Raw genomic sequence first — 27837 nt, forward strand, 5'->3', positions numbered from 1 at the left:
GCTGTAAAGACAGGCAAGAAGGATGAGGGCTGGCACAGGGAGCAGAATGTGGGCACTGCGATGAGAACTTGTGATGGCACGTGCTCTGCGCCCTGTGCAAAATGTTTGTTCCTGCAGGGTTTTGTTTGACCGGCAGCACCCTGCAGTGCAAAAGTTACATGTTGCTCTCCTTTTATTTCATGCTTGCCCTGGGAGCCGATGAAATCATAAAAAGGCCTTTCAGAAAGAGACTAAATTATCTCTGAAAAGCTGGAGGGAGTGTATGGGGGTTTTTAAAACCAGGGTCTGCGTGCAATGCATTAAAATGACAAAGGTAAGTCAAGCTCTTGCAATGACAAGAAATTCCTGTCTCAATAATGTGTCTGGTACATGTTTCACTCCAGAGCCGCGCTGCTACGTGCGCTCCTGCCTAAGCACACAGAGCCGAGCACAAAACACCTGCCAGGCACTGACACTGCTCCGGGTGCATTCCTGGGGCAGCCGGGCCCCTCAGGGTGCTCGCAGCCGGGTTGTCCTCAGTCCCTCCTGCCCACGTGCCAATCCTCTGCCACACCATGTGAAGCAGGTGGTGCTGGTGAGGTCGTGGAGCATGGGCATCATCCACTGACCCCCTAAGCACAGCCACTGCGCTGCCAGTCAGCCAGCCTGGGGCGAGCCAGCCAGTAAAGCACCAGCCCTGCACCCTTTGAATTAACCTAAATCCCCCCAAATCTCTGTGCCTTCCCTGCCAGTCCCATTTTTGACTAGTGGTGTATCCAGGGCTGCAGCCTCAGATAAATCCTGCTGGGTTTTACTGTGACGAGTTCCTCTGAAGCAAGGGCAGGAGCCACAGGAATCACTGTAAGAGGCCAGTCAGAGAGCCATCCAGAGCCACGTCCTGCCTCAGGCAGCAGCCAGACCCAGGGAGCTCCGAGGGCACTGTAAGATAATGTATTCCCCAGACAAGAAAATGGTTTTTTTCCTGGTTTTGTTTGTTTGGAGTCTGTTTTTATGTTGAAGTACATTGAATTGCATCCCTTATCCAGTGTTAAAAGGCTGTAACAGGCATAAAAATCTATTTCCTTCTGTTAGTCTAAATTCGCTGCCATTCACTTTAATTTTCCATTTTGCCTCTGTTATGAGAAAAGGTTGATAGAAGCAGATGACTCATCTCTCTGGGACATTGCATGGCCTTATTCTTCCTACTTCTCTTCTCCATCTGCACTTTAAGGTGAATAACCAAAGCTTCCAAGCCAGTATGCATGGGAAGGGTTTTCCTTCTCCATCATCATTTTTCTTTCCTCCTATTCCAACTTCTCCTAAAGTCAGTATATCCTTGATGTTCACAAGTCCATGGGGCCGGATGGGGTCCACCCAAGGATACTGAGGGATCTGGCATGGGAGCTCGCCAAGCCACTCTCCATCATTTATCAGCAGCCCTGGTCAACCAGGGAGGTCCCAGATGACTGGAAACTAGCGAACGTGATGCCCCTTTACAAGAAGGGTCAGAAGGAGGATACGGGTAACTGTGCCGGGAAAGGTCATGGAGCAGATCATCTTGAATGCCATTACACGGCACATGCAGGACACCCAGGGGATCAGGCTCAGCCAGCACGGTTTTATGAAAGGGAGGTTCTGCCTCACTAACCTGGTCTCCTTCTATGATAAGGTGACCTGCTTGGTGGATGACGGAAAGGCTGTGGATGTGGTCTACTTGGACTTTAGTAAGGCCTTTGACACTGTCTCCCACAGCATTCTCCTGGAGAAACTGGCTGCTCATGGCTTGGACAAGTGCACTCTGCACTGGGTTTAAAAACTGGCTGAATGGCCGAGCCCAGAGAATGGTGGTGGATGGAGTCAAATCCAGTTGGCGGCCGGTCACGAGTGGTGTTCCCCGGGGCTCAGTGTTGGGGCCGATCCTGTTCAATATCTTCACTGATGATCTGGATGAAGGGACTGAGTGCACCCTCAGTAAGTTTGCAGATGACACCAAGCTGGGTGGAAGTGTCGATCTGCTGGAGGGCAGGAAGGCCCTACAGAGGGACCTGGACGGGCTGGATCGTTGGGCCAGAGATTCAACAAGGCCAAGTGCTGGGCCTGCACTTGTGTCACAACAACCCCATGCAACGCTACAGGCTTGGGGAAGAGCAACTGGAAAGCTGCCCAGCAGAGAAGGACCTGGGGGTGCTGGTCAGCACATGGCTGAGCGTGAGCCAGCAGAGCATGCCCAGGTGGCCAAGAAGGCCAACAGCATCCTGGCTTGTGTCAGCAATAGTGTGGCCAGCAGGAGCAGGGCAGGGATCGTGCCCCTGTGCTCCGCACTGGTGAGGCCCCACCTCAACTACCGTGTTCAGTTTTGGGCCCCTCAGGACAAGAAGGACATTGAGGTGCTGGAGCGTGTCCAGGGAAGGGCAACGGAGCTGGGGAAGGGTCTGGAAGGAGAAGTCTGATGAGGAACAGCTGAGGGAGCTGGGAGTGTTTAGCCTGGAGAAGAGGAGGCTGAGGGGAGACCTTATCGCCCCCTACAACTACCTGAAAGGAGGTTGTGGTGAGGTGGGGGTTGGTCTCTTCTCCCTAGTAACCAGTGATAGGATGAGAAGAAATGGCCTCAAGCTGCACCAGGGGAAGTTTAGGTTGGATATTAGGAAAAAATCTTCACCAAAAGGGTTGTCAAACAGTGCAACAGGCTGCCCATGGAGGTGGTGGAGTCTCCATCCCTGGAGGTATTTAAAAGGTTAGACGTGGTGCTTGAGGACATGGTTTAGTGCTGGACTTGGCAGTGATAGGTTAGCGGTTGGACTCGATGATTCTAGAGCCCTTTTCCAACCTTAACAATTCTGTGATTCTATGATTCTATGATTCCTTTTGGAAATGTGGTGTCTGGAGCATAATACCATCTCAACTCCTTGTCTGTCTCCCTGAGAGCAATGCAAGAAAAAGCTTTGCATGATGTCTGAAGCACTTTGGGAATCTGGGAGGACTCCCTAATTCACCAAAGAGTGAGTTCTGAAAATTGTGCCTCTAAGTCCTGTGAGTTAGCAAAGATACAACCCTAAGTGTTGACTTGCTAACAAAGCTCCAAGGTCCCAGGTTTCTTATATCATTAAACTACATCAACACATGGACTGTGTGTATGATTTTGATAGGAGATACTTTTGAAGGGGACAATTATTTAAGTATTAAAAAGATCTTTTCAGCTGTGATTTTGTGGAGCTAGAAATCCAATCATTTCCTTCGAGCTGTTTGTGGCTACGAGTATTGCTCACTCTTCGCATTGTTAAACATGTCTGGCTGCATGTTGCCCAGGGACCCCTGTGCTCACCTCTCTAATGTGGGTGTATTAAAGGTGGTGCAGCCCAACTCTATAATTTTGACCCAAAATCACTTTCATCCTGCAACACCAGATAGATCAACTGCAACAGAGCAAAATATTTATTTATCAGGCTTGCAGTAGTTAGACTGCAAATAGAGCAACAGCAAACAAAATGTAAGCAAATGTAGCAGCAAAGGCTTTCGTGTTACATAGCTTGTTAAGCAGACTCCTTGAGATGTATGCAGAAGCTGGAGCTGGCCCCATGGTACAATGCATGTACAAGTGCTATACCAGTACAAGCACGAGGTACAGTACAACTATGAGAGTGCTGCCTTTAGTCACATGAACTATAAAGCTAGTGTGAAGAGTCAGTGCCTTGGCCATACAAAGACCACCCTACTTTGTCATCCCTTCATATTCTCTTCCTCCTTTCTTTCATTTGCAGCACAGATCAGCTTTAGAAAACAGCAATTTTATGTTATGCATTTACCATAACTGCCCCCTCAGTCTCTGTAACTTTCTGTTTCTCCCTTTTTTCTTTTCATCTGAACCTGTCTTTCCCGCCTCCAACCCAACATAAAAGCATCCTCACTGACTCACTCACTGCTCCCTAACTCACATGTGGTTTCCTGCCTGTTTCATGCCACATGAAGCAGCCTCCTCTCTGGTAGCTGCACCACCATTCAGATTTCACACATGTATCATGCTTCCCTCAATGGGTATAGCCTTGCAGGTATGGCTAGTTGTTCTTACTCCTAATGGCTGCTACATGAAACAAATCATTAATTGTAGTAATCAAACAGTTGCTCTAGGACAGCTGCAGTCTCTGGGGCGTCACCAGCTTTCTACAGAGACCCACATATAACAAGGTAATGGTCCAGGTGAGTGACTTGGTGACAAAGTCCAACCTGTTTCTCCTGCCAGACTCTATTGCCAGTTTTACATCTACTTTCACAGTGACTACGTTCAAAAGCCTTGACAGTGATGCAGGATCTCTGCTGGCAGAACGTGAGCATTATCAGCTCTGAATTTGTAACTTCAGTTCCTACCTAAGCAGCCAAAGCACTTCTGCAAGCACCAAAATTTTGCTTGCAGTTCTTACGGCGATAGCCCTGCTCCTGCTGTCTACCGAGGACGTGTAACTTCCAAGGGAGCCCGTGGCAGTGGTATTTGCTCAGCAGTGCAGCCTGATCTGTTACTTTGCCTGGAGACCTTGCTGCCTACCCCTGACATAAGGAATGTCTGGAGAGGAAGACAGCTTGAAATGCCAGGCGCTGTGTATCTGGTGTAGAGCTGAAGACAGACAGCAACAGTTTCTAAAGAGTTTAAGCCCCATTTTCAGTCAAATGGAAAATATTGTCCCTATTCCTCCCAACACACCTGATACACGAGACTGAAGTTTGAATTAGGAGCCTGTGGATGGTTCACCCTGCAGACAGCAGAGTGAGCAATTCAGACCTTATGCCAGTTGAATCATCCACTGAAAGATCCTCCCTCCCTCTATCTGTGGAGGGCAGAGAGGATCTAGAGAGCAACTATGGCTCCTAAGGTGCAAGCGGAGAAGAGGGCTGAGCCCCTCTCAGCTCTCTGATGGGAACATGGCAGTCCTGTTGCCTGGACCCAGGCTGCATCACCCTCACACTGCCTCAGGCTTGTGTCCAGCTTTAGCCACGCCGATTCAGAAACTCGTCATTTTCTGTGGCCAGTCATTTTCGGCCAGTTTGGGTATCTAAGCTGGCCCAGTAAGGGATTGAACAGGTGCCAGAGGCAGCATGAAGCCAGGAGAGGTGAGGGAGTGGTAGAAATGCCTTTCTTAGCAGAAGCAGAAAGCTGCTAGATTGGCCCCATCATAAACAGGCTTTTCAGTATAAAGTGTCTAGTGTGAGTTGGAATGAATCCACTTCCCAAACCACTTAGATGTTTTCTGATAACTGTCCTGTGCCTGGCTCTTGGCATCAGCCCATGTTACACCCTTGTGTCTAGGACTCTGTAATAAAGATAAGGCAGGTTGTATCGTACAATGGAAGCTCAGTCTGAGGCTCAGCTGAACAACTGTCCTGGGGAGATTTCTAGGTCCATTAGGTGTCTGTTGTCTCCAGTTGGGCCATCGCTAATCAGCTCTGCTATAGAGCTTGGACTGCAGGCTGAGAAACTCCCCGTGGAGGCTCTCAGGGGAGAGCCTCTGATGGGTTACATCTATAGAGAAGGCTTGAAACGATTTCATTCTTTCAAACAGCCCTGAAAACTGCATCTCTGATGTGCTGTTTCAGGAATGAATCACACTGTTTCTGAGAGCAGTACTCAGGGGTGTCTGAAGGGTTTGCATTGTGCAGACACTGCAAGAGCTTTTAGAAAGAATCACATGAACAAGAGAAAAATAGCAGTGCCTGGTGTCTTCCTTCCCCTAAAGCTCAGGTACAGACAGCTTTTTTCACATGTAACTAGACCTGCTTTCAAGCTTAAAATGTTCACTACTCTATGTCATCTGACCATTCATAGGGCACAGCACAAACCAGGTGAGGCATGGGGTTCAAGGTAAAGCCAACATCAGCAGTGAGATCTAGGTCTGACGTGTCCACTCCTGGAGGGGTTTGGAAAACGAATTTACGGAGCAACCCTGCAAAGAAGAGGAACAGCTCCATTTTGGCCAGTCCTTCTCCAACGCAAGCTCTTCGTCCTGAAAACAACCAGGAGAGAAGTAAACGATCAGCACTGTAACTGTTAGTGTTGATGTCAGAGACCATCTAAACTAGATGTACAGTCTGTTAGAGTAGGCTGCTGAGGTAGGAAATCTTTCCTTCCTTCTCTCTGTATATTAGAGGTGTAAACTAGACTTAGAGGTGCACACTAGACTTGGTCACAAACCACACAGAAGCCTGTAGGTATGTGAAATTATTCAGTGGCTGTAGGTAAATCAGTGTCTCCCAGATGTCCCAAAGAAGAGGTGGTTACCTACAGCAATGGCGGATGGGAGAAATGACCAGAAATCCCTTATCCTATGTTCCGTGTCCCTTACTTTCATACCTTTCTTGGAATCAGGGGGAACTGTGCCATCAGCCTAGCTCCAGGTGGTGCACACACACCCCTCTCACCTATGGAGAATGGAATAAATGCCTCTCTCCTAATGAAGTTCCCATCAGCATCCAGGAAGTGGGAAGGGTTGAACTGATCCGGGGTTTTCCAGTGTAACTTGTCATTCAGAGCGGAGGTCAGCAGCGGAATAATCTCTGTACCCTGAAAGGGATCAAAGAAACTCGCTGTAGCTGTTTGGAGCAGATCACTTTCCTAGTCGAGCTAGGCTGCTTTATTTTTTCTAATGTGAAGAGGCAAATAAGACTGAGCCATGGCAAACAGAACTAGGGGATTCTTCCCTGCCCCACCGTGGCTCTGCCTCTTATCAGTAGCTGCCGCTCTCTTTTTTTTGACCACAAAACATTCCTTTCTTACAGAACCAGATCTTTCAAGAAAGATGCTGAAGTAGAGGTTCCACATTTGGCATAAGAAATTCACACCAGTGTGATTTAATTATATTCTCTGGTTATTCTGGGTTCAAACCATAAACCACAGTCCAGTGCATGTTTATAACAGCTCTCCTGGATCCAAGAAAAAGGATCACATCATAGATTAAACCACGCATCACAGTGTCTTTAGATTTTGATATTTTTCTTCTTGTCTGCTTTACACTGTAAGGAATTTGTGCAGTGTAAGCAGCTATCCTCAAAGCTCACCTTAGGAATCACATAGCCTTGGAAATTCACATCAGTAGGAGTTGACCGTGATACACCCATTGGGACAATATTGGCAAACCTTTGTATTTCATGTATCACTGCATCTGTATAAGGCATTTTTTTCCGGTCCTCCAACTTAGGCAGCTCTCCTGGTTCAATGACATGGTTCATTTCTTCCTGAATCTTTCCTTGGAGGGAAGAAAGGATTAAGAAGCTGATAACCCTCTTATCTTGCAACCAAAATGGCCTCCAGTTTGGCCAGGATGAAGAAAAGGGAGAACTTTGAGGGGTATTTGGGAAGAGCAGAAGTGGGTAAGTCAGGGCATGGCATGGTTTTTTCAGGTGTTTTTTTTGAGCCAAGGGAGCTTGAAAGCAGTCACTACAGTATATCCTATGCCTTATTCTGATTACACACCTTTGTTATCCCATAGCCTTCAACAGAAACAAGATCAGAATCAGCTCCTGAGCAGACCTTTAGTGACGTAAGCCCATAGCCTGCAGGAGAATAACGATGGGGGAGCTTTACTGTAACTGTAGGCTGGCCCTTAGCCTCTCCCACTTGGCTGGGCTGGTTTATTGCAATCCAGCTGAATAAAATTCCTTTGTAAAATCAATGGTTGTTATCTCTCTGAGAGTACTCAGAATAATTACTCTAGACAACACTGAATGGGTCCCACTCCCTTCCACAACCAAAGCCTTAAGCATGCAACAGTATATTGTACAACACGACCTCTTAGCCTTACTCTGAATTTCTGGGTATTTCATCATCAGGAGAAGACCCCAGCGCACAGTTGTAGAAGTAGTCTCAGTCCCAGCAGCAAAGAGGTCCAGGGTTGAAAACAACAGGTTTCCGTTGTTGAACATAGTGTGGGGTTTCTTTGACTCCTTCAAAACACACAGGTAACAGCCATAAGCTCTACAGCAAGTGATACCAATATGTGACTGTGTTGCCACCATTTTTATCTGCATTTTATCTTTTTGTGACTTTATGTACTCTGGGAAATGAAATGTTTAGTATTTTAGCATTAGGGCCTATGCTGTATGGAATTTGTCTGGTCCCAAGCATATGTGCAATCCCCAGGTCTGGATATGAGGTTAGTTGGAATCTAGTTACTGCAACGAAGTTTATCACTGTACCATTCTTGCAGGGAGGTTTGGGATGATCTCCTCCTTACGTATGCTGAGTGGTAACTTATTTCACCTACATGGGACATCTTGACAACTAGATCCCTTTACCAGCAGTTTCAGTGGAGCTATGGAGCGAGTACAGCACAGCTCACTGTGAGTATGAGCTTTGATATACTCTGCTCACTGCAGTTCTGTTTCCACTCAATCCCAGTCCCTGACAGATGGTCAGTCCTAATAATAAGACAGAGCTAAGAGAACAGAAATACTTTGAGACTTAAAGTACCTGTTGTTGCTTCATCAGAAAAGCATCAACAAAGCCTGTTAAGTTATTTTCATTGAACTCTTCTTTGTGTTCCTGGAAGAGCTTCTGGAGAAATGAATTCAGTTCACTAACATTTTGTAGCACAGTCTTGGAAGCTCCAGAGAGAAATCCAAGGGATGGGTAGAAATTATATAACTGTGGAGCAAGAGGAGTCTTATTGTTAATTGGCTTTTGAACATATACTGGTATCTCAAATCACACTGCTGGTCCCTTGTCCCATGCCCTGATATTTCGGGCCATAATTCCCCCACATTTGCTTGTACAGTCCAAGCAGCTATGAATTGCTGCAGAAACAGAGTGTTCTGTCTGTTACACCTCTGCATGAGTCCTTGCCATGACTTTTGGGAGACTAATGAGCTTAATATTCTTTCAGGGCTTCTAGCTGTGTAGATGGTGGGACAAAGGGTCTCAGATGTGAAAGATGGGAATGTGAGCATTGTACTTACTCCAGGGAAAGCCCTTGGGTATATCACATCCTATGGCAGCAGAAGGGACTTGAACTGGCCATCTCCACAGACAGACAATATTGCCGTGTCAACATGTTGCTTTCCAAGCCAATTAGCTTAGGCACAGGACCGAGCTAACCCAACTACACTGTTCCTAGGAGCTGGACTGAGCGCAGCATTGCAGTATGCCATATGGACATATGTGCTGTCAGGAGAAATGAGGGGACTCACCCCCATCATCCCATGAGAAGTGTGCACATCTTCAAGGAGACCACTAGCTGCCCGCCAGACAATTAAACAAACACCCGCTGTTAGCTGGCGCCTCATCCTGGGAGACTGTCTGTACACAGTGTGTAGCTCTGACCTGTGCTTGGGTGGTGCTTTTTGGGCTTAGCTACTCTGGAGTTACAGCTGGCTGCAGACCTCAGTGCAGCTCAGAAAGACGACTCCACTGGCATTCAAAGCAGAAGCTTTATGTCAGGAAGGAATGGGTTTATATCAGCTGCTAGCTTGCTAAGATTGAGTTTCAGTAGCCAAAACAAAAGAAAATGAAGTTTGTCAAACCTGGCTCTAGGAGAGGCAGAACTAAGACAGTTACTGAAGGTGTAATACAAAGAGGCAGATGGCATTTCAGGGCCGGTCTCTGATATCAGAGACGTAGTGTGCTTCTGCTCTTCAAAGAGGGTAAAATGGTTCCTTTTGTAAAGACTTTGGGTTTTTTTCTTTTACTAATAAGCTTCACAGATTAAGCCCAGGGGTCTGGGAATCTACGTTGTGGATTCAGAACCGCAAATGTGTTCTGTACAGGCTGGCTGGCTGATAATGTTCATATTCTCACTTCAAGAAGCAAGATGTGGAAGGCCTGGAGGACAAACATGGGGAACCAGATATCCTCAAAAAAGCTAAAAGCCAAAATGTAAAACCAATCTCTTACCAGCACCATAGGGGAGCCCAACAGCTTAGTATTTTCATTCAACAGCTTCAACAAAGCTAGAAATACAGGATCATCATATTCAAACCTCTCTCCAAACAATATAGAGCAGATGACATTGGACACAGCATTGTTGAGTATCATCTTTGTATCAAATGGTTTCCCTGTATTTCAAGCAATGAAGACAAATGACGATGTGAGTATGCCTGTTTCAGTCTGGTTTCCTGTAGAAATGTAGTCCTGAGCTCCTGGAGAACAAACTCCTTTACCACCCAGAAATGCACAGCAGGGAACTCGGTTTCAATGTTTTTAAGGTCTCAGTTTAGTAACCTACTTCAGCATATGCTGAACTTTAACCATGAGATACCATTTGCTCAGAGTTAAACTTCCATTAATCTTTATCATTCTCATTCTACTAAACATGTTTTCTGTTTCTGGATGAAAGCCTTGACACTCACCATGATATGTTTCAAAGTATTTGATAAGAGAATTTACTTCCTCCAGGATTCGGATCTCTATGGTTCTCTTTCCCATTCCAAAATCTCGCAGTGTGGACAAGGTGAATCTTCTCATAGTTTTCCATAGCTCCCCATGGCTGAATGCTATGCCTAAAATAAAGGTATAACAGCCTTATGTTACCTGTGGTTAATAAATGTTTGTATGGCCTTCTTACACGCTGGTGCCAAAGCTGCTTGATACACTGTTATATGAACAAAAAGCAATCTGTAAAGAGGAGGATACTCTTTTGCTGTAAGAATATAATGAACATAGACAAATTACAAAAACTAACCAACCAAAAGGTCGCTTACCATTTCCTTGTGTCATTTTCCTAAATATGGGTATTTCTGCCCTCTCTCCAAATTCTTCAGCATGATTTAAAAGGGCATCCTTGATGGTTTTGTACCCAGCCAGTACCACAGCTTTCCTGGGTCCAAAATGCACAGTGAAGACATTGCCGTATACCTTGGAGAGCTGTCAAGTTGAATAAATATGTTCATTCAAAACCAGGTCTGGACCCAAACGCTAGCACTAGCCACCCTGGGTGGTTTCGAGCCTGAAAGGAGCCTCTCAGCCCTGCCTGAAGTCTCCAGGTGCTGCTGTAATGCAACTAATGAGCAACAGCTATCAATTGTCAGCATCTCTGCTTGCACCCTCTTTGCACAACAGGGTGTCTGCTATCGCTGCTCCTATCAGAGGAGAAGTCAGTAAAATGCCACTGCATTCCTGTGGTGTTCTGCAGTAACAGGCCAGCACAGCGATACCACCATTTGGAGGCTGGTTAGAAAATGCTGTAGCAGGCAGACCTGTTTATTTTAATGCTGTTGACCTGAGGCAAGCAGGCGTGCACACATCTTTGAGGCTGAAGCCACAAATACTATAAAAACAAAGCTCAACAATAACTCTTTCTTTCAGGACAGCACTTGTCTCTAATTATGGCAAGGTGGGTAGTGTTGCAGTCATTGCGAAATTATTTGCTGGCCACCAGAAACTTGAATCCAACTAGGAAGCATATTCTTGCAGCTAATGTCACAGGAGCTCTAGGCTTTTATAGCAAATTAAATATGAATCATCTGTTACACAGAAGGGTGGCTTTGACAACATAATCATTCACTCAGTATTTTAGACTTCGTTTAAACACACGGCAAGCCATCCGCTCCAAATATCTTCTTGCTTCCAATGTGCCTGGGTTACCATTTGCTATGCATTAGATAGATACTGAAAATTGAATTTCAGATTAGAAGCAGCTCCTGTTATTACACCAGACAAATTGAATTTGTTTTCATCAAATGGTGGTTTGACGGCTTGGGAGATAACATTAACACTGGTTCTTTCCTCCCCGGCAGCTCACAGAGTGTGTGGCAGAGCCAGGGGCAGGGAATCACAGCCACCTCCCAGCCTTCCTTTGGTCATTTATTTGCATTAGTACTTCTTGGCATCAACCCTGTTTTTAATCAGCAACACAAATATTGGATGTGGCAGGCCTGTAAGCCTAAAGAAAGCTGCTCGGCAGATTATAGGAAATCAGTCGGGTGCCTCCATGTGACATTTGTATGACAAAATCCCCCAGTACCGCCAAAAATAGTTACTCTGCCATACCGGCACCCTCAAACATACCTATGCTCAGATGGGAGCGCAGGACCAGAAGCCCATCAAAGCTGCTCTGCACAATCCTCTGCACCATAAATCAAGACAGATAAATGCTGTGTGACCGCCATAGGAATTCAGTACCTTGGTCGCCCAGGATGCCCTTCTTCTATGAGTAACTAGAGAATTTTGGTGTCAGGTGGGCCGAAGGAGCTCACTGGGGACTGGGTTCCCCTGTCATAGCGTTCAGTAAGCACACACATGGGGTGTGTGACAGGTCACTCATGGCACCTCAACCATCTCTACAGCAACCAGAAGAAATCTGAATTCACATTGAGTTGTCCCCACCTCCCTGTGGGAGCACAGCAGGCCACACCTGGCTTCAAAATATTTAAGTCTTTTTTTTTTTCTCTTTTAGAAATAAAAGTATCCGTGGAGCTACGTAAGAAAAAGTAATTTGATTACCTAGACGTATAAAAGCCATGCATCAAGTCTTAAATAACCCTGGCCAGTGTGTCTGTAGGGGAAGGGTTGCCAAGGCAGAGTTTGCATTGGAGGGATATAATTAGCTTTGGAAACAAATGTGCACAGGATCCATTTCCTCTGGTGTGGGGGTGACACCCTTCCTCCCTTCCTCCCTTCCTCCCTTCCTCCCTTCCTTCCTTCCTTCCTTCCTTCCTTCCTTCCTTCCTTCCTTCCTTCCTTCCTTCCTTCCTTCCTTCCTTCCTTCCTTCCTCCATCCCTTCCTCCGTCCCTCCCCACCTTCACTGGGAGAGGTCTGTCCGCAGTGAGACATCTCATGATAGCAAATAGTCCTCACCTGTCAGCAGACTGGCCCAGCTCAAGTCTTACCTGCAGCCTCTGAGGGGCTCGAAATACCGACAGTATGGAGCAGATTGCAAGGGGTAGGACACTACACTTGTGTGTGCATGAAGGAAGGAATGTGTGTATTATATTTATATATATAAACACATGTATGTGTGTGTATACCTCTGAAGGTAAAGTCACTCTGCCAGCCTGCCAATACACTAAATATTTCATTTCTGCCCTCCACACAATGGAAACACAATCACATCTCCACGTCCCTAGTTGCATTTCTCACTCAGGAGTTGCACATTTTCCTCCTGCCTGCTCCCTCAGACCCTACCTCTGTCAGTGACTGGAACGGCTTTTTCAGGTCCACCACATTCAAGTTCCCGATCAGAGGAAGAGGTCGTGGCCCGGGAGGCAAACTGCAAACCGACGTCTTCAAGCTGGTAAGAAAGTAAAGGAGAGCGACCAGCGCTGCTGCCAAACAGAGCAGCGAGCTAGAGCCCATGTATTGCAGCAAAATCTGTGTGGCCATGTCTAGACCAAAGTGTGGGTATGAGCATCTTGGGGTCCCTTTATAGCCCTTCTGTCATTGCTTGACCACACCTTCTAAGGAAGTAGCTTTACACAGACAAAAGGACTCCGAGGTCTTGTTTACGTTCATTTAGACCAGATGTACTGTTTTTTTCCTGCCAAATAGCACCCTATTTTATTCTGAAACATGGATTATCTTAATCTGGAGCTCCTATTTCATCTACAACACTGGGGCAAGGTGTTTGTTTTCCAGTGAAAATCTATGTTACGGGCATGTTGTGGTCCATGTGATTTCACAGGCAGAATTAAGGGACAGGACCCATGCCGGATTGCTGTCATGGTGCCAGAGGGTCACAGGACTCAGCTGGACCACTGGCGATGCAATGGAGGAAGCAGAACAGGAGGAAAAGCCCACAATAATGCATGGCCTAAGGCATGGCTGGCAAGGAAGTCCTCAGGGAGGACAATGCTGACCAAGGAGGAGTTGGAACAGTGGTGGCATGAAGCTGTGCTAATGCAGCTCTGATTCTCTTTGCTTTCCTGCCACCCCAGTAAAATCTCCTCCTCAAGCAACACAGTATTTTCACTGCTGACACTGTTATTGATCTTTACCCCAAAAATCCTCTACTGGCAAGCCCAAAATGCCCCTGAAACCACCCAGTCACTATTTTGCAATTTACTGTCCAGAGGACTGTGTGCCTGGATGTCCGTCTCTGTCTGAGCTTGGTGATGACTCCTTCCTGGCTGTCCTGCCTGTTTATGAGCAGATGCGTGCAATCCTCTAGGAGAAACCGTCCCTTCCAGGCCGTGCTTCTGCCTAGATTGAGAAAGAAATCCTCAGTCTTTGTAACCTGGGAAGCGCCAGGATCAGGCTCTGCAGCTGGCCAGGACAGAGGCTGCCTGGGCAGCTATTGCAGAGGGGGTGCCAGCCAGGAGGAGCACACAGCAGCAGCTTTGGCACTGCAAGCGCAGTGAGTCATGTACCATGCCAGGGCAGAGTCCTGCAAGAGCCTGCATGCTCAGGCAACAGCTCCCCAAGAGCCACCTGCACCCTTTGCATCCTTGGGGAATGACAACAAAGCAGAAGTGATCATGAAGGGGAGGGCACAGTTTCAAATGGCGGCTCTGGGGAAGAAGCCAAAATCATGCTCTACCGTATATTCTCAACTGGGGATATTTTGCTCCCCAGTTGCAGGTTCTGTCAGATAACTGGGCCGTGCTGCTGTTCAACCCTTTAGAAACCTTTAGTTTTAATAATACTTTTGCTAGAATCCTCCAAGGCTCCTGGGTGCAGGCTCCATTGATGGAAAAATGACGATTATTTATTAATAATAATAAAAGTACATTAGCTGAAGGCAAGGGGAATCAATAAACTCTAACTAGATTGACATGAAAAAGGTGCTTGCGTGTCCACTGGTTCTCCAAGGCTTGTTATCAGGAGTGGAGTTTTTCACAAGGGAGAATTGCCTTGTGCAGAAGAGGACTAGGCAGGGCAGGCAAAGAAAGGAGGGCAATGAGCGGTCACGTCCATCTCAAGATTTGCTGCACAACTACGAAGGTCTTGGTCTGCACTCTCTTCTCACAGACATTTCCAAGAATATGCTGTTCTGCCAGACTCTCCTCTGAGCAAATGGTGACCACTGGGACTCTTCAGACTTTATAAGATACAGTAAGAATGAGGAAGAAAATCCTACATGGGTGCAGTTGCCTATTGATGGAGGGAATTTACTGTTTCTGTTTACACAGAGCCACCACTGCTCTGTTAGAGCAGAGCTGGCTACTGCCATAGGCAGCAAGAGCATCTTCTCAAGGCTTTCAGACTGTTTAAAGCCTCAGGTTGTACTTGGTGATAATATAGGGTGAAATCCTTTCTCAAGCAGTGAGCCCATGGTCTTGCAAAATGCTGGACTGATGCATGCACTGCAGGAAATGACAGGTGAGTTCTCCAGAGGGAGGGAATCGCTGCAAATTTAAAATACAACTAATGTGATGTCCTCACCTCCATTTCTTCCTTGCATACCTTCCAGTATGCAGTCCTGAACAGAGCCTACAACTGAGTTGTTGGCTTGCAGGTGAGCCTTCCCACACAGGACCGGAGAGAAAACATTGCTCCTTGATCATGTGCCTTTGTCCTTCTACTAGCCCAGGCCAGAACTGATACCATCTTCAGGTAAGCAGACTTTGTGGGCATAGCTCAGGGAAATAATCAGTTCCTCCTAGAAAATGAGCCTGTACATTAAACAGCCAGAGTCATCTAACCTCTGTGTGCTCATCTGGAGCAGGACATATAATCTTCTAATGGGACATAGGTTAATAATGTTACAGTAACAGTAGGATAATGCAGAGAAAGAGCTGTTATAAGGTCATAATTCAGTCAAAGAGTTCTGATAGCATAATAAACCATGAGAGTGAACACCAAGTGCCTGTGTGCCTTGCAAGGCTCTGCAACTGATTTACAACCTCAAGAGATGCCTATCAGCCCGTGCATTGTTATCAGGGATATATAACGCATGAGCACACCCTATTAAACATTAACATTTTTAAAGACTCAGATGTGTTAAAACTCAGGGTGCTCCTTGCTAATGGATTTTGCTCACCTTGACAAATGCCAGTGCAAAAAGAAATCAAAAGCTTTCCGACTCTGACCTCTTTAAATTTTTCATAATTATTGTATTGTTTTATTGGACTACACCCGCTTCTTCCCATCCTGCAAATTGGTATTTCTACAGGGTCACTACAGGGTAATGATCAGTATCACAAGTGTTTGCTATGCTCATTTTGATACAAATAACTCGTACTGAATTTCTTTTCATTTATCTTTCAAACCAGTGCGTGTTGCACATCTACTTTGGGAAGAAGGACTCCTGAAACCTACTTTTAAAAATAATTATTTTACGGAAAATTTTCAGTGAAAGATTCTTGGGGTTTTTTTTCCATACTCTGAGCTGAAAGATTGTATGGATGGGTCTGGTCACTGGAAGAAGAAAATTTAAAAATCTCTGCATGGAATTAGTGCATTTTCTGTGTGCAGAGCCCAAGGTGACAGTATTTCCCGCTCATGTTAAGCATTTAACTCCTTTTAGCAAGAAACCCTTCTCAGGAACTTTGTTGCTTTTAAAAGCCTTGGTCTTGGACCAAATAGATGTAATTCCTTCATGAGTCTCACCCAGTGACAAAATACAGGGGAGATCCTGGGATTTGGTGCTGGTAATGTACTTCATAATATGCTTATCTATAAAAATATTTTCAGGAAAATCCATTGTGACTAGAGCCAGAAGCATGATCTTCCTGACGCCACACTCACACCAGCAAGCCAAGGCAGCCGGACCTGGGAAGCTAGTCTTGAGGAGGTCAGGGTGTGAAGAATTTATTTTCAAAATACGACCAAACAGATTGAATGCCTCAACATAGTTCCAAGGATCTTTTTGTTCTGGATCTCTAGCTTCAGTCTATCTCAAAACAGTGTTGCAGAAACTATATTAATCCAAGGGCAATTTGGGGCATACCATGAAGGATGATCTTACAGTAGGTCTGTAAGTATCTACAGAGCCTGGATCCCAGCATCTTACTTTTGGGCCCCCCATCTTGATGCAGATAGAGATGTGGACTTAGATATACCAGAATTGCAACTAGCAATGTAAGGAAAAAGTTTGCTTTGGCTTTCAGCAAAGCGTTGCTATTTCTACCACGTTCCCCTGTAACCTGATGAGGCTTTGGCTCAGTCGTAACAGAAAATGAGCTATCGTTCTGTACATCTTTGTAGAGCACATAACATATTAAGGCCCTGACCTTACTGGCATGAAACTATGATTTCCCTGTAAGTGCAAAACAATAATATTTCATTAAACATCCACTACAGAAATCCCCATTCCCCAGACTATTCTGGCAATATTCTGCATTTTTGCTTGTCTAGGAACCTGAATTAAAAGGTAGAAAAATGGTTTATAACAGCCTGTGGCAGTGATGTAGCAAGAGACCTTATGTAAGAGCTGGCGGCATGCTTGCCGCGCGAGGGTGAGGCGTAGGAATGAGTGATCCTTTGAGGATGTTTCTCTGAGGTGTGTTCTGTGCCTGGGCTGGGAACAGCAGTCTCAAGGGCACAAATTCCAGCGCCTGAATGTGCTTGGTCTTGTTCAACTGATTAATTTCTTACAGTTATCCCAAGTCAAGCTACAAAATCCCCCAGTACTTTACTCAAAGCCTTTAACAACTTGTTGATAAATTATTTTCAAATTAACTACCTGATAGTTTGAATCTGTAGGCTCTTAAAAGATGCAGTATGGTGAGAGAGATAATGAAAGTCTCAGACTTTACCCTGTCCATAACAAGGAATAAAGGTTCTGCTCTAAGGTAGTACTTGAATTGGTGCTTCGAAAAGTAATACTAAGTGTGCAAAAACCCTCCGAAGGTACATTTGTACAACAGATGGATAAGCACCAATAGTGGAGTTAAGTTTTCAGTGTGATCTGACAACACTGTAAAAAACGTTTTTCAAATGTTCCTTTAGTGGATAATTAATGACTCTTTAGTCCATAATTAATAACTAACAGCTCTGATGCAAGAAAAGGAATTTTAAAAAAATTTATCCAGCTGTGTAACTTGAAAAGGGAAGGTCCAAGATTTTTCCTAGTTTGGGGAACCTTCTAATTTGAGCATTCTGATTTTTGGAAAGGGCTCTGAACCCCAGACTAGAGACACTGCAAAACAGTGGTTGCTTTACAAATTATCTGATCACTCTTGTACAATAGGCATCTTTTTACTGAGACAGCTATTTCAGATTTCCCCAGTGCCAGGAAAATCTCTCACTTCTTTGAAAGATAATATGTGAAAAGCAGTTAATTCTCCGTTAGCGGCACTGCTTTTTGTGGCACTGTTTTTATTGAATTCTTTTGGAACTGGTTGGCTTAATCTGCAAATGAGATTTTTTTTCCTTCACACTGATTATCTAACAGGGGTTTCATTTGATCTCCTTGGGAAAAATACATACTAGACTGCTAAAGCACATGTATTACATTCTAAGACAAACTGTACATTTAAAGAAAACTTTAGAAGATACAACTGAGATTTGCAGTAAAAACATTAAATAAGCATAACCAAACACCTGCTGCTGACCTGAATTTGGGTAACTACAAAATTTAAGACGCCAAAGAAAGACACCGAGTTAATTAATAGGCAATCAAAACATTTGGATATAATAATATAATATAATATAATATAATATAATATAATATAATATAATATAATATAATATAATATAATATAATATAATATAATATAATATATAATATAATGTAACGTAACGTAACATAATATAACAGGTTGATAAGAGCCTTTGCATAGGATTGTTGCTGTCTATTTGGGAATAATTCCACTGTGCGATCCTGCATATCCTTTTCCTTTGATTTCTTCCTTCATCACATGGGGAATCAGCAAGACAACCACTGTGCCAGAAACTAAGGAACGTAACTTGGGCAGTTTGCTAAAATCAGGTGCTTTGACACTTCAGTTAAACTTGTCCAGATAAACTAAAGCTGGTTCTCTGCTGCTCAGTCGTCTGAGATCTGGGAGACAGTGAGCTGCATGCATTTATGAAATGCAGTACCTCCCTTTTACTGTTAAGTGTTATAACAAAGTCAAGTGGAAAAGTGCTATTTACCATATAGTAAAAAACATCTATTGTTCATAGCCCTGAAACCATAATAATAAATAAAACCTTATGTTTCAGGCTGTGTAAACCAGTTGCTTATGTAATAGAACATGGTGTAATTTTCCATTTACAACTTCAACACTGTAATAAGAAAGCAATCAAAGCATAAACAAAACGCACTTTACATGAGACTGCAGGTAATATTTCCATAATGGCTGTCCTTAACAATTGCAGCCATTTTCTTTTTTTTTTCCCCGCCTCAAATTCTTTCTACTTATCTCAGTCATTTAATTAAAAGAAAATCAACTTAAAACAGATGAAAGACCATCTTAAACCAATTGCAGCTATGGGCAAAGAAGAAAAAAGACTCTTACAGTGTAATCCACTGTTAACACTCGGGTGGGTTAAATTAACGCCGTTTCTCATTCTCCTTTCAGGATGAGATCTGAGGCTCTGGAGAGAGTGTGCTGTAAACCTGTGGGCAAAAGGGCTGTTTGCCTTGGTCACCTGTCTTGAGGACCTGGAAGGTCACCATTTCCTAAGCATCTGCCAATGACTGCTTGGTTTTACTGGCCTCATCGGCATTCGCGCTGCACAGTGGGAAGCCGCCTGCTCGCCCATCGCTTGTAGGAGGCATAAAATAACTCAGTGCTGTCCGTTGGGTTTGTGCATGGGCATTAAACCGTGAGGATCCACGAGGGATGAGCAATCACTACGCTATGGCCACAGGCGGCTGATGGCGGAGTTCGTGTCACTGCAGCGGACAGGGATGGCTCTTCCAAAATGCTGCTGGATTTCTAAGTGCCTCCCAGGGGTGCCGATCCCCAGGGCTCTCGGATCACACCACCAGCCAGAGCCAGGTTCTGAAAAATGTGTTTTTAAGCCAAGATGCAGTGCTCAGCAGTGGTGGGTGAGGAACTTGTTCTTCGTGGCAAAGGGGACATGGGAGCCTGGACTCAGCACAGGCCCTGGCCGCCAGCTCCTCGATAGAAATGGGAGAGGCTCGGATGAGGCTGGATCCTGTATAGACGGATTTGCTGACACCAGGCTCTGAGTTTTCTCTTTTTCCCTCCATTTCTAATCGAACAAACGTGAGAGGCCAAACCATGTTTCCCTGCCCCTCCACAGGCAGGCTGCCCGTGACCATCCTCTCACCCTTCCTGCGCAGAGCGTTCAGAGGCGAATTAGGAAAATAACAAGGTTTTATGAGAAGAAATCGTTTTATTTCGCAGAGACCGATGGAGCCCTGGGGGCAGGGGCGGCGGCAGCACAGCGAGAACGCCACCGGCGCGGCCCTCCCGGTCAGTCGGACCGGCCCCGCCGCCCCAACATGGCGGGCAGCGGCGTCTCCGTGGCGACCCGCGCCGGCGGCCGGGGCCCGCGCCGGTGACGTCAACCCCGCCCCCCGCCCGCGCGCCCCTATAGCGAGGCGCCCCGGTTGCCATAGCAATGCCGATGCCGTTTCCATGGCGGCGTGGTCCCGCCCCCTCGCCGGCGCGGCCGCCGTAACGCGCCTACCTCGATGCGCTCGGCGCTCGCAGGAGTTGGCGACGATCGGTGTTCGGCTCCCTCCGGTGGCGAGCGTGTGACCGGAGCGACCCCGGCTCGGCCCGTGTCCCCCCCCCCGCCCCGCCGGCGACATGTCCACCGCCATGAATTTCGGCAGCAAAACCTTCCAGCCGCGGCCGCCGGACAAGGGCGCCTTCCCGCTGGATCACTTCGGTGCGGTAACGCGGGCCCGGCCTCCCCGCGGCCTAGCGCCGGCCGGGCCTCCCCTCAGCTCTCCGGGGGGCCGCGGGCCCAAGGCGCCGCCCGAGCCCGGGGGTAGCGCGGCCCTCGCTGTCTCTTCCAGGGGAGTGCAGCGCCTTCAAGGAGCGGTTCATGGAGTGTCTCCGCAACAGCGGCTACGAGAGCGGCGCCTGCCGGCAGCGCGCCATGGCCTACCTGGAGTGCCGCATGGAGAGGCAAGTGGTGCCCCGGCCAGCCTCGGCCCGGCCCGGCCCGGCCAGGCCCGGCGGGGGGCTGCGGGGCAGCCGGGTGGCCCCAGCGGGGCGGGGAAGCGGCGGGGCTCCCCGTGCGGGGCGGGGAAGGGAACCCGCAGTGCAGTGAAGGGCCCACGCAGGAATCTTGTATCCTTGTAAGAAACTGGTGCCTCTTCAGCAGCTCATTTTTGATGTGTAGATATCCACCCCTGAGGGTGGGATAGCTGCGAGACTTGGCCAGCTTCTGCTCCATATAGTCCATCTTTCTCAGTGTGAAAATTTTAGATTTTTTTTTCTGGCTATGGTTACAAGTTAAAAGATTAACTTGTTCCCAAGTCCAAGCAAAAAAAGAATTGTTGGTTGTTTATCCAGGGATGTTTCTAGTCTTGCATTGCTTTGCAATGTCATCTATTCTGTGGTGAGTCAGGGAGCTCATTGGGTGTTACTAAGTGCGCTTCAGTACAAAGGGCACTTGCATACACTGAATGGGCTGGTGCTGAGAAAGGCTGCAAATAAACAGTTTGAAAACTACTACAGCAAAGTATAGTGGCACCACAAATGTTGCTTAAAACGCAGTCGCTTAAAAATCTGGTAAATGGGACAGATGGAATTTTAGGAAGCTCTTATGCAGTCTGTTAATTAAAGGTTAACTAAAAGTAGTTAATTAAAGGTAGTTTCTGAGGAAACTCTTATTTAATACCTAATATCAGGAAACAACACAGTTAATTGGAAAACCGTTCTTAAGAAAAAAAAAAAGTATCCCTGTATGTTGCTTTCCCAAAACTGAAGTTTCTGAGGCTTTGCAAAGTGACAATCACTCCGTATGGATGTCTTGGATTTTTTCAGGGTAAATAATATGAAATTAAATAGAAAATGCTGCTGTTCTTTTGGTTATAGAATCTGTTCTGCATTATGTTTTTCTTTTTTTATTGTTTTTAACTTAGGCAACTTATGGCTAATGAACCACTGGAAAAATTGGGATTTAAAGATCTGATAGATGAGAAATCAGAAGCAAAGCCTGAAAAGTTGTAATGAAGAAAGACAACTTCACTCCTCATGTATGGAAAGCGTAACTCTTACGTAGTACATATTGTACGTTCTGTTCATATTTCAATAGGAAGCGTTTCCCTAAGAAACCTTTTTTCCCAAACCTGATTTTCCTAAAATCTGATTTTTGAAATGAGCAAAAGTACTGTCTTTGTTTGCTTTCCTCAAGTATTTCTTAACTTTTTTCTTCCAATTTCTCTAGACTACTCTTAAAGATCCATAAGAACATTTTGTCTGGGAGAGATCAATTACTGCCTGCAGCATTCTCCACATCTCTGTAAGAACAGAACAGCAAAGCCTTATTTTAAAAAGATTTTAAAAAAACCCCAAACCCTAAAACCCAACAACTTTATTGTGTAGATCTTGAACTACAGATTAATCTTAATGTGGATATTACTAATATGCTTACAGAGTTACTTGTCAGTGGAAATAAAGCTGTGGTATTTGCAAGTTGCTTTTCATTAAATGCAGGTGTTGATCCCCATCTTTGGGGTAATCTCGTTCTCCCCCTGCTACAGAAAACACTTAGATACTGGGGCAGTGTTTTTTTTCAGTCTTTTAACTTCCGTCATTGTTGGGAGAGTATTTCTAGTTCCGGACACCAGTCAGGGAGTGATTCTGCTTTTTATTTACCATGCCAACAGTGTTCACCTAACTTTTATTTCATCATTTAGCTGGGAATCTTTCATTATGGATATATTAATCTCTCCAAGTAGAGCTGCCATACGAGTTTTTTAATACCTCTATGGTGAAATCAGGGTGGAGACAGGAATGGTATTTATTTGTGTTCTAAGTAACTATGAACTCCACATATAAATGGGACTGGACAATTTTATTCTTTTAAAAACAAATGTTTTATGTACAAAACAGGCTAGATCAAAAGTTCTATTTAAGAAATATCGTGTTTGATTCCAAAACATGTAGCTGCAGCCCATATGCTGAGAAGGTAATGCAGCAGGCCATGCAGTGATGTGCAGTCAGGTCTGAGTGTGTCTTTAAGGTCCCTGACAGGTTTTTGTGTAATGTATGATGAATATTCACAGCCAGTGGTATTTCTCTCACATACACTAATGCAAATTAGTTTTTCTTAATTAATACTGAGTTCAAGCCAAAATAATTTGGTCTGTTAGCCCCTTAGAAATATGTTTTAAGCAGACAATAACTGTAAGTCCTCTGGATATATTTCCACTGTATTTCCTGCCCTGCTCTTCTGTTTGGTATGGGTTTTTTGGTGTTTGGGTTTTTTGGTGTTTTTTTTTTTTTTTTTAATTTTATTTTAAACCCAGTGCAGCATTTCTCTGTGTATCTGGCCGTCAAACTGCAAACTTTATGGTCAGGGCCTGTAGGTAGCGATACACACACAGTTTGCCAAGGCAGTTCTATACTTTCTCATTTATTTTGTGTCCTCTGTTTGATACATCTCACGTTTCCTGCTGTCTGCTATTAGTCCTTTTGCTGCTGCTTCTCTCCCTGGTGCATCTGCTCACACAGATCCAGGAAAGGGTAAAAGAACACTTTCTGCTCTTCATATTGGTGGTTGGAGCTGGGATTTAAATTGTTGCTCGGGTCTAATCTGATTGAACAGACTGCAGATATTTCAGAGTGGGTCCGTGTTTGAAAAGAATGTTCACTTGCTGCTGCATATTTTTATTCTACTTCATTCTACTCTCTAAATTATATCCTTTGGTGAGATTAATACATTTATAGAAGAGAAAGCAGTGATTTTATTGCTGAAACAGATATTAAAAGACTTTATATTAAACCACTGAACAAGAGCTTTCTTTCAGTGATACAGAGTAAGAATTATTAAAATAATCTCCAGCATCTCAGAAGAAAGAAATCAAATTTCATGCTTCTGTGCTCTGTGAATATTATAAGGTGAAGTGAGTCCCTGGTAGGTATGAAAGAATTCACCAGTGGTGGTGGAGTCATCCAGGCTGTTATCAGTGGTAATTTCATCTTTGGGATGTTATTCTGCACTGTCATTTGCCCAAACAGCTCCTTCATGAGTTAGATGCATGTTTTCTCCTGAGACAGCTGATACCATCTCTCTCCTCCAGGTTATTACAGAGTAAAAGAGGTGAAGTTTTTGAAGCCTTGAGTGACTGAATTTTGATTGTTGAGCTGGAGTGATAGTTGCCATTTAAATGAACTGAGATTACACGCTGAAGGATGAGGCACTGGGAACTCTGTTTATAGTGACTGAGACTTAAATTTTGGACCTGCTGCAGGAGGGATGGTGAGGGAAAAAGCAGTTTCAAAAAACATCATGGCATTCTGAAGTGAACAGTGTAGGCCTGTAGCATTACAGCGCTGTAGCCGGCAGGACCCTGCATTGGCCAGGCTTGACTGTGCTGCTGAGCCACTGCGTCACTAACTACAGAAATAGTAACTGCCGTCGTCGTAGGGAACCTTTTACTAGCCCGAAGAAGATAACGTCTTCATCCTGTCCAGATCCATGGGTATGTTTCATCCTGCACGGTGAGTCAGCATCACAGTGCTGTCCCCTTCCTGCCAGGACAAGAAAAGGGCTGTGAGTGGATAGCTGCAAACTCAGGGAATTGGCAGAGAATTTCCTGGCTGTAAGGCATTAGCTGGAGAAGAGAATATGTTTAGTGGAGCTGTAAGGTGAGCTCAGAGTTGGTGAGGGCCATCAGTTGATCTTGATTGAGATCTAATGCAACTGAGAATGGTGGAAAAACAAGCCATTCATCAACGCCAAGCCTGGGGTTAAACAAGTTTCCCAACTTGCTCTATGGGACAAGTCCCTGCAACACCAGGGTCATCTGGGAGAAGTCCCAAGTGCTATTCAGTTTATTCCTGCCAATATACAGATCATTTTAATTAAAGCCTTTCCATATAAACCCCTTTATTTTAGTCTCGGTTGTGGGATCCTCGTTTATGCTCCTTTAAAATGGCAGCAGTGTATAAGCCAAAGGAAAGCCCTAAGTTCGTAGTTATCTTTCCTGTTCCTGTACCGAGGAGGAACATCTCCAGAAGCCTGACACCGCGTTGGGAAAATCTGTATTCTGGAAACGCCAGGCTGAAGTGTGCATGCTGTGGGGGAGGCAGTTTGTCAGGGGCGCTGATTTCTTTATGGAGCTGTTTGGAGTTGATGAGCTGCTGTGCTGCGTGTGGCACCGGGAGCGAGGTAAGTCCCACACAAGTGCATTAATCTTCGTGTGAGAAACCTGCCCGTGTGCTGCCTGCACCAGCGCTGCGGTGAAGCACCACCTGCTGACAGACCCTGGGAGCTGGAGCAATGCGAACAGTTGCGAAACAAGGTTCGGCTCGGGTTGATGTACGAACTGCCAGCCTGGCTGTAACTGTACAGGTGTGGAAAGGGTAGCCTGGAGCAGGAGGAAGTGTTGACTGTGTTGGAGCAGAGATCTATGTCAGCTGTTAATACAATAGTAGAAATCGATAAGCGAGGGGTCTGTAATCGTCTTTCCTGTAGCTTTTCTTCAGCAAAGCCTCAGTCACACCGTGAATCTAGGCACCCTCCTGCTTGGGAACCTGTCCCAGGGAGTCCCCCGGAGGGATCTGGGTCGGTGGAACTTTCCATGTTGGCACTTAGGAGAGCCTTGCCTGCATGTTCCCCCTTCCCTTACTCAGATTAGAATCAATTCAACCGCAAAGAGCTTAACCTTGATGGCTGCAATTATTTACAGAAAGAACATTGCTGCAAGCCAATCCTCATAATGTCTTCCTGGGAGACCTTGAGCTCTAGGTGTACCTCTCCAAACAACCCGACCTGCAGAACAAGGAAGAAAGGGTTTGACAAACATTTCCGAGGCTCTGAGCGTTCTTTCATAGAAAAGCCTGTACAAAGAGAGCCTTCTGTGCTTGCACTGGAAGTGGGCCATGGTCCAAAGTCCTTTGTAGGAGCACAGTAAGCCTTTGCCTCTATGCTAGGGAAGGATTGTTGCTGCATCTGCCACCTGGAAGTGGTGTACCTGGTGTAGCAGCAGGGTTGCATCTGTAGGCACCTGCAAAGTGAACGTTTGGGGTTTTGCACAGACTTACACACAAAGCGTGTAGCCAGCTGACCTTCACGCTTGGTCGTCCCCTGAATCCTCTTCCAAAGCGTTCTCTGGAGTTTGTCCCGCCTGCTTCAAGGCCACAGATGTCCTTGCAGCTGGGCATCACACTAACCGCGAGTAGTCACCCGCTCGGTTTCCTTTGGAGACCACTGAGTTGCTGGCCTTTGCTGGCGATTATTTGCCCTTTGCGGCAGAGAACAAAATCACTTTCACTTACTGCTGCTTTCATAGGTTTGGCTTAACCAGTGCCAGCACTGGGAGGGAACTAGACCAGTTAGAGCACCTGTTGAATTTCACCCTGTTGTTGTGTCACTCCAAGCAGGCCTGGAGAGCACTGGGAGGCGATGCTGTTTCCACAGAGCTGCTGGAACTAAACCTGGAGTGTTGGATCAGGAAATACTATAGACAGACTAAGAGAGAAGGAGCTGCCTGCTTCCTGCACAAAACGCCTCTGTTGCATCACTTGGTGCTGTAGGCTCTGACAAGTGCCTTTGGGTGTTCTGGTTCCACTGGAGAGCAGTATGTTTCTATATTTCTAATCCATGATTCCTGGGAAGGGAATGATGTTTCTGCTAGTAGGTGAGAATGCAGTCATTTCTGGTAGCATATCCAGTGACCCCAAAGGACTTTAGTTACTTTTCTGCCTATAATAGATCCCCCCTGGAAGAGATCCTCCTGCTAAATTGGGTATGTGGCACATTGTACCAGGTTTCCCACAAAAAGCTCAAACTCAGATTATTTTAAAAAAAGACTGTTTGGAAGGGCATGTGCAAGGGTCTGTGTCCCCTTCCAGGGTGTTTCAATGGAAGTTGGATGTCTGATTAATCTTATCGTCGTTCTTTTTTTCTTTTAATGATTCTGCTTCTGTGAATAGCTGGTGATGCTGCAGTTCTGTCAGGATGCAGCAGATTTTCTAGCTTACAGATTTCAAGACAAAATGCCTTCCTTCTGGAATGAAGGTGCCATATGGCTTGAAATGCATAATTGATCACTGCTCAAAATAGGAGCTTCACAGAAAGTCACCTAGAAGTCCAACGCATGTATACAGAGTACTTGATAGACCTTGGTGCGTTTTTTGTTTCCTGGGACTGATGATAATACAGGGACAGGTTTTTATGGCTCTTTCTAGAGGTCCTGATGCTTGTGCTCTCTCTCTAGCACTGCACAGACTGTTTCACCACTGGATTGTTTATTCCCATTATTTCAAGAGATCTTAGGACTTGGCATTAGCAGGTACATCAATCTTGTGCTTGCTGATTCCTACTGGGCTTGGTTGGATGAAAAACACCCCAGACACGCCTGGCATTCACCATATAGCCCAGGAAAGGCCACAGTTATCCCTGAGTGTGAAACTGTTCAGGTGCATCAAATTTGGTGGGCTGAATCCAGCCCTTACTGTTCCATCCTTCCCCACCTCCAGTGGGACGTGTGGCTGTCTGCATGAGCAGTCTTCCCCAGCTCCCACTCAGAGTAAGGCAGGCTCCCACCGATGTGGGAGGGATGCTGTGGTCCATCTGGCTTGTGTCCTGCTGGCTGGTAATGAGCAATACCTTAAACCACCCAGTACTGTAGATGCTTTCCTGTTCAGGTCCTTATGAACTATGGCAAACCCTGTAAGAGCAGCAGTGGAAAGTAGCCCTGCAAAAGGAGAGCAGGAGGGTGAAGAAACTAAGGAGACTACCCAGAATGACCCAGGCTTTTAACTTCATCTTGATGATTTTAAAAAGCAGGCTGCTTCTGCAGCCCCTTTGGGGAACTGAGTGCTTTGGCTATTTCAGTAACTTCCTAGGAGCTGACAGCTCTAATTTCTGGGGGATTTCTAGTTTCCTCAATGCTAGCAAG

General features: G+C 45.7%; 2 protein-coding genes across 4 annotated transcripts; one reads left to right on the top strand and one right to left on the bottom strand.

Moving 5' to 3' along the window:
- Positions 1-3382: 3382 nt before the first annotated feature.
- LOC142062500 (cytochrome P450 2K4-like) lies at positions 3383-13399 on the bottom strand. The gene is made up of 9 exons (XM_075104959.1): positions 13080-13399; positions 10657-10819; positions 10306-10455; positions 9851-10011; positions 8432-8605; positions 7764-7905; positions 7021-7208; positions 6385-6526; positions 3383-5969 (listed from the first exon to the last, which is right to left on the bottom strand). Exons 1-9 carry the CDS (start codon positions 13275-13277, stop codon positions 5764-5766), a joined length of 1524 nt encoding a protein of 507 aa, XP_074961060.1. The 5' UTR covers positions 13278-13399; the 3' UTR covers positions 3383-5763.
- A 7007-nt stretch (positions 13400-20406) lies between these two features.
- On the top strand, positions 20407-23714 carry COX19 (cytochrome c oxidase assembly factor COX19). 3 transcript variants are annotated; one of them, XM_075104968.1, is made up of 4 exons: positions 20407-20645; positions 20776-20887; positions 21850-21963; positions 22155-23714. In XM_075104968.1, the coding sequence occupies exons 1-3, from the start codon at positions 20564-20566 to the stop codon at positions 21935-21937; spliced, it is 282 nt and encodes a 93-aa protein (XP_074961069.1). In that variant the 5' UTR covers positions 20407-20563; the 3' UTR covers positions 21938-21963; positions 22155-23714. The 3 variants fall into 3 exon arrangements, 2 of the variants coding, with proteins under 2 accessions (XP_074961069.1, XP_074961068.1); XR_012662458.1 differs by having other exon boundaries at positions 20410-20645; positions 21850-21997; XM_075104967.1 differs by having other exon boundaries at positions 20411-20645; positions 21850-23714.
- Positions 23715-27837: the final 4123 nt, after the last annotated feature.

Source organism: Phalacrocorax aristotelis, chromosome 10 (genome assembly GCF_949628215.1).
Source record: "Phalacrocorax aristotelis chromosome 10, bGulAri2.1, whole genome shotgun sequence".
Classification (NCBI taxonomy): domain Eukaryota; kingdom Metazoa; phylum Chordata; class Aves; order Suliformes; family Phalacrocoracidae; genus Phalacrocorax; species Phalacrocorax aristotelis.

Bases quoted from the DNA above. Each gene is read 5' to 3' on its own strand.
- LOC142062500 (XM_075104959.1), bottom strand. From the start codon at position 13,277: ATGGCCACACAGATTTTGCTGCAATACATGGGCTCTAGCTCGCTGCTC. The intron at 10,820-13,079 runs GTAGGGTCTGAG...TCAACTTGACAG, and splicing joins CGTTCCAGTCACTGACAGAG to CTCTCCAAGGTATACGGCAA. The intron at 6,527-7,020 runs GTGAGCTTTGAG...GATCCCTTTCAG, and splicing joins AAGGCTATGTGATTCCTAAG to GGTACAGAGATTATTCCGCT.
- COX19 (XM_075104968.1), top strand. From the start codon at position 20,564: ATGTCCACCGCCATGAATTTCGGCAGCAAAACCTTCCAGCCGCGGCCG. The intron at 20,646-20,775 runs GTGCGGTAACGC...TGTCTCTTCCAG, and splicing joins CTTCCCGCTGGATCACTTCG to GGGAGTGCAGCGCCTTCAAG. The intron at 20,888-21,849 runs GCAAGTGGTGCC...TTTTTAACTTAG, and splicing joins CTGGAGTGCCGCATGGAGAG to GCAACTTATGGCTAATGAAC.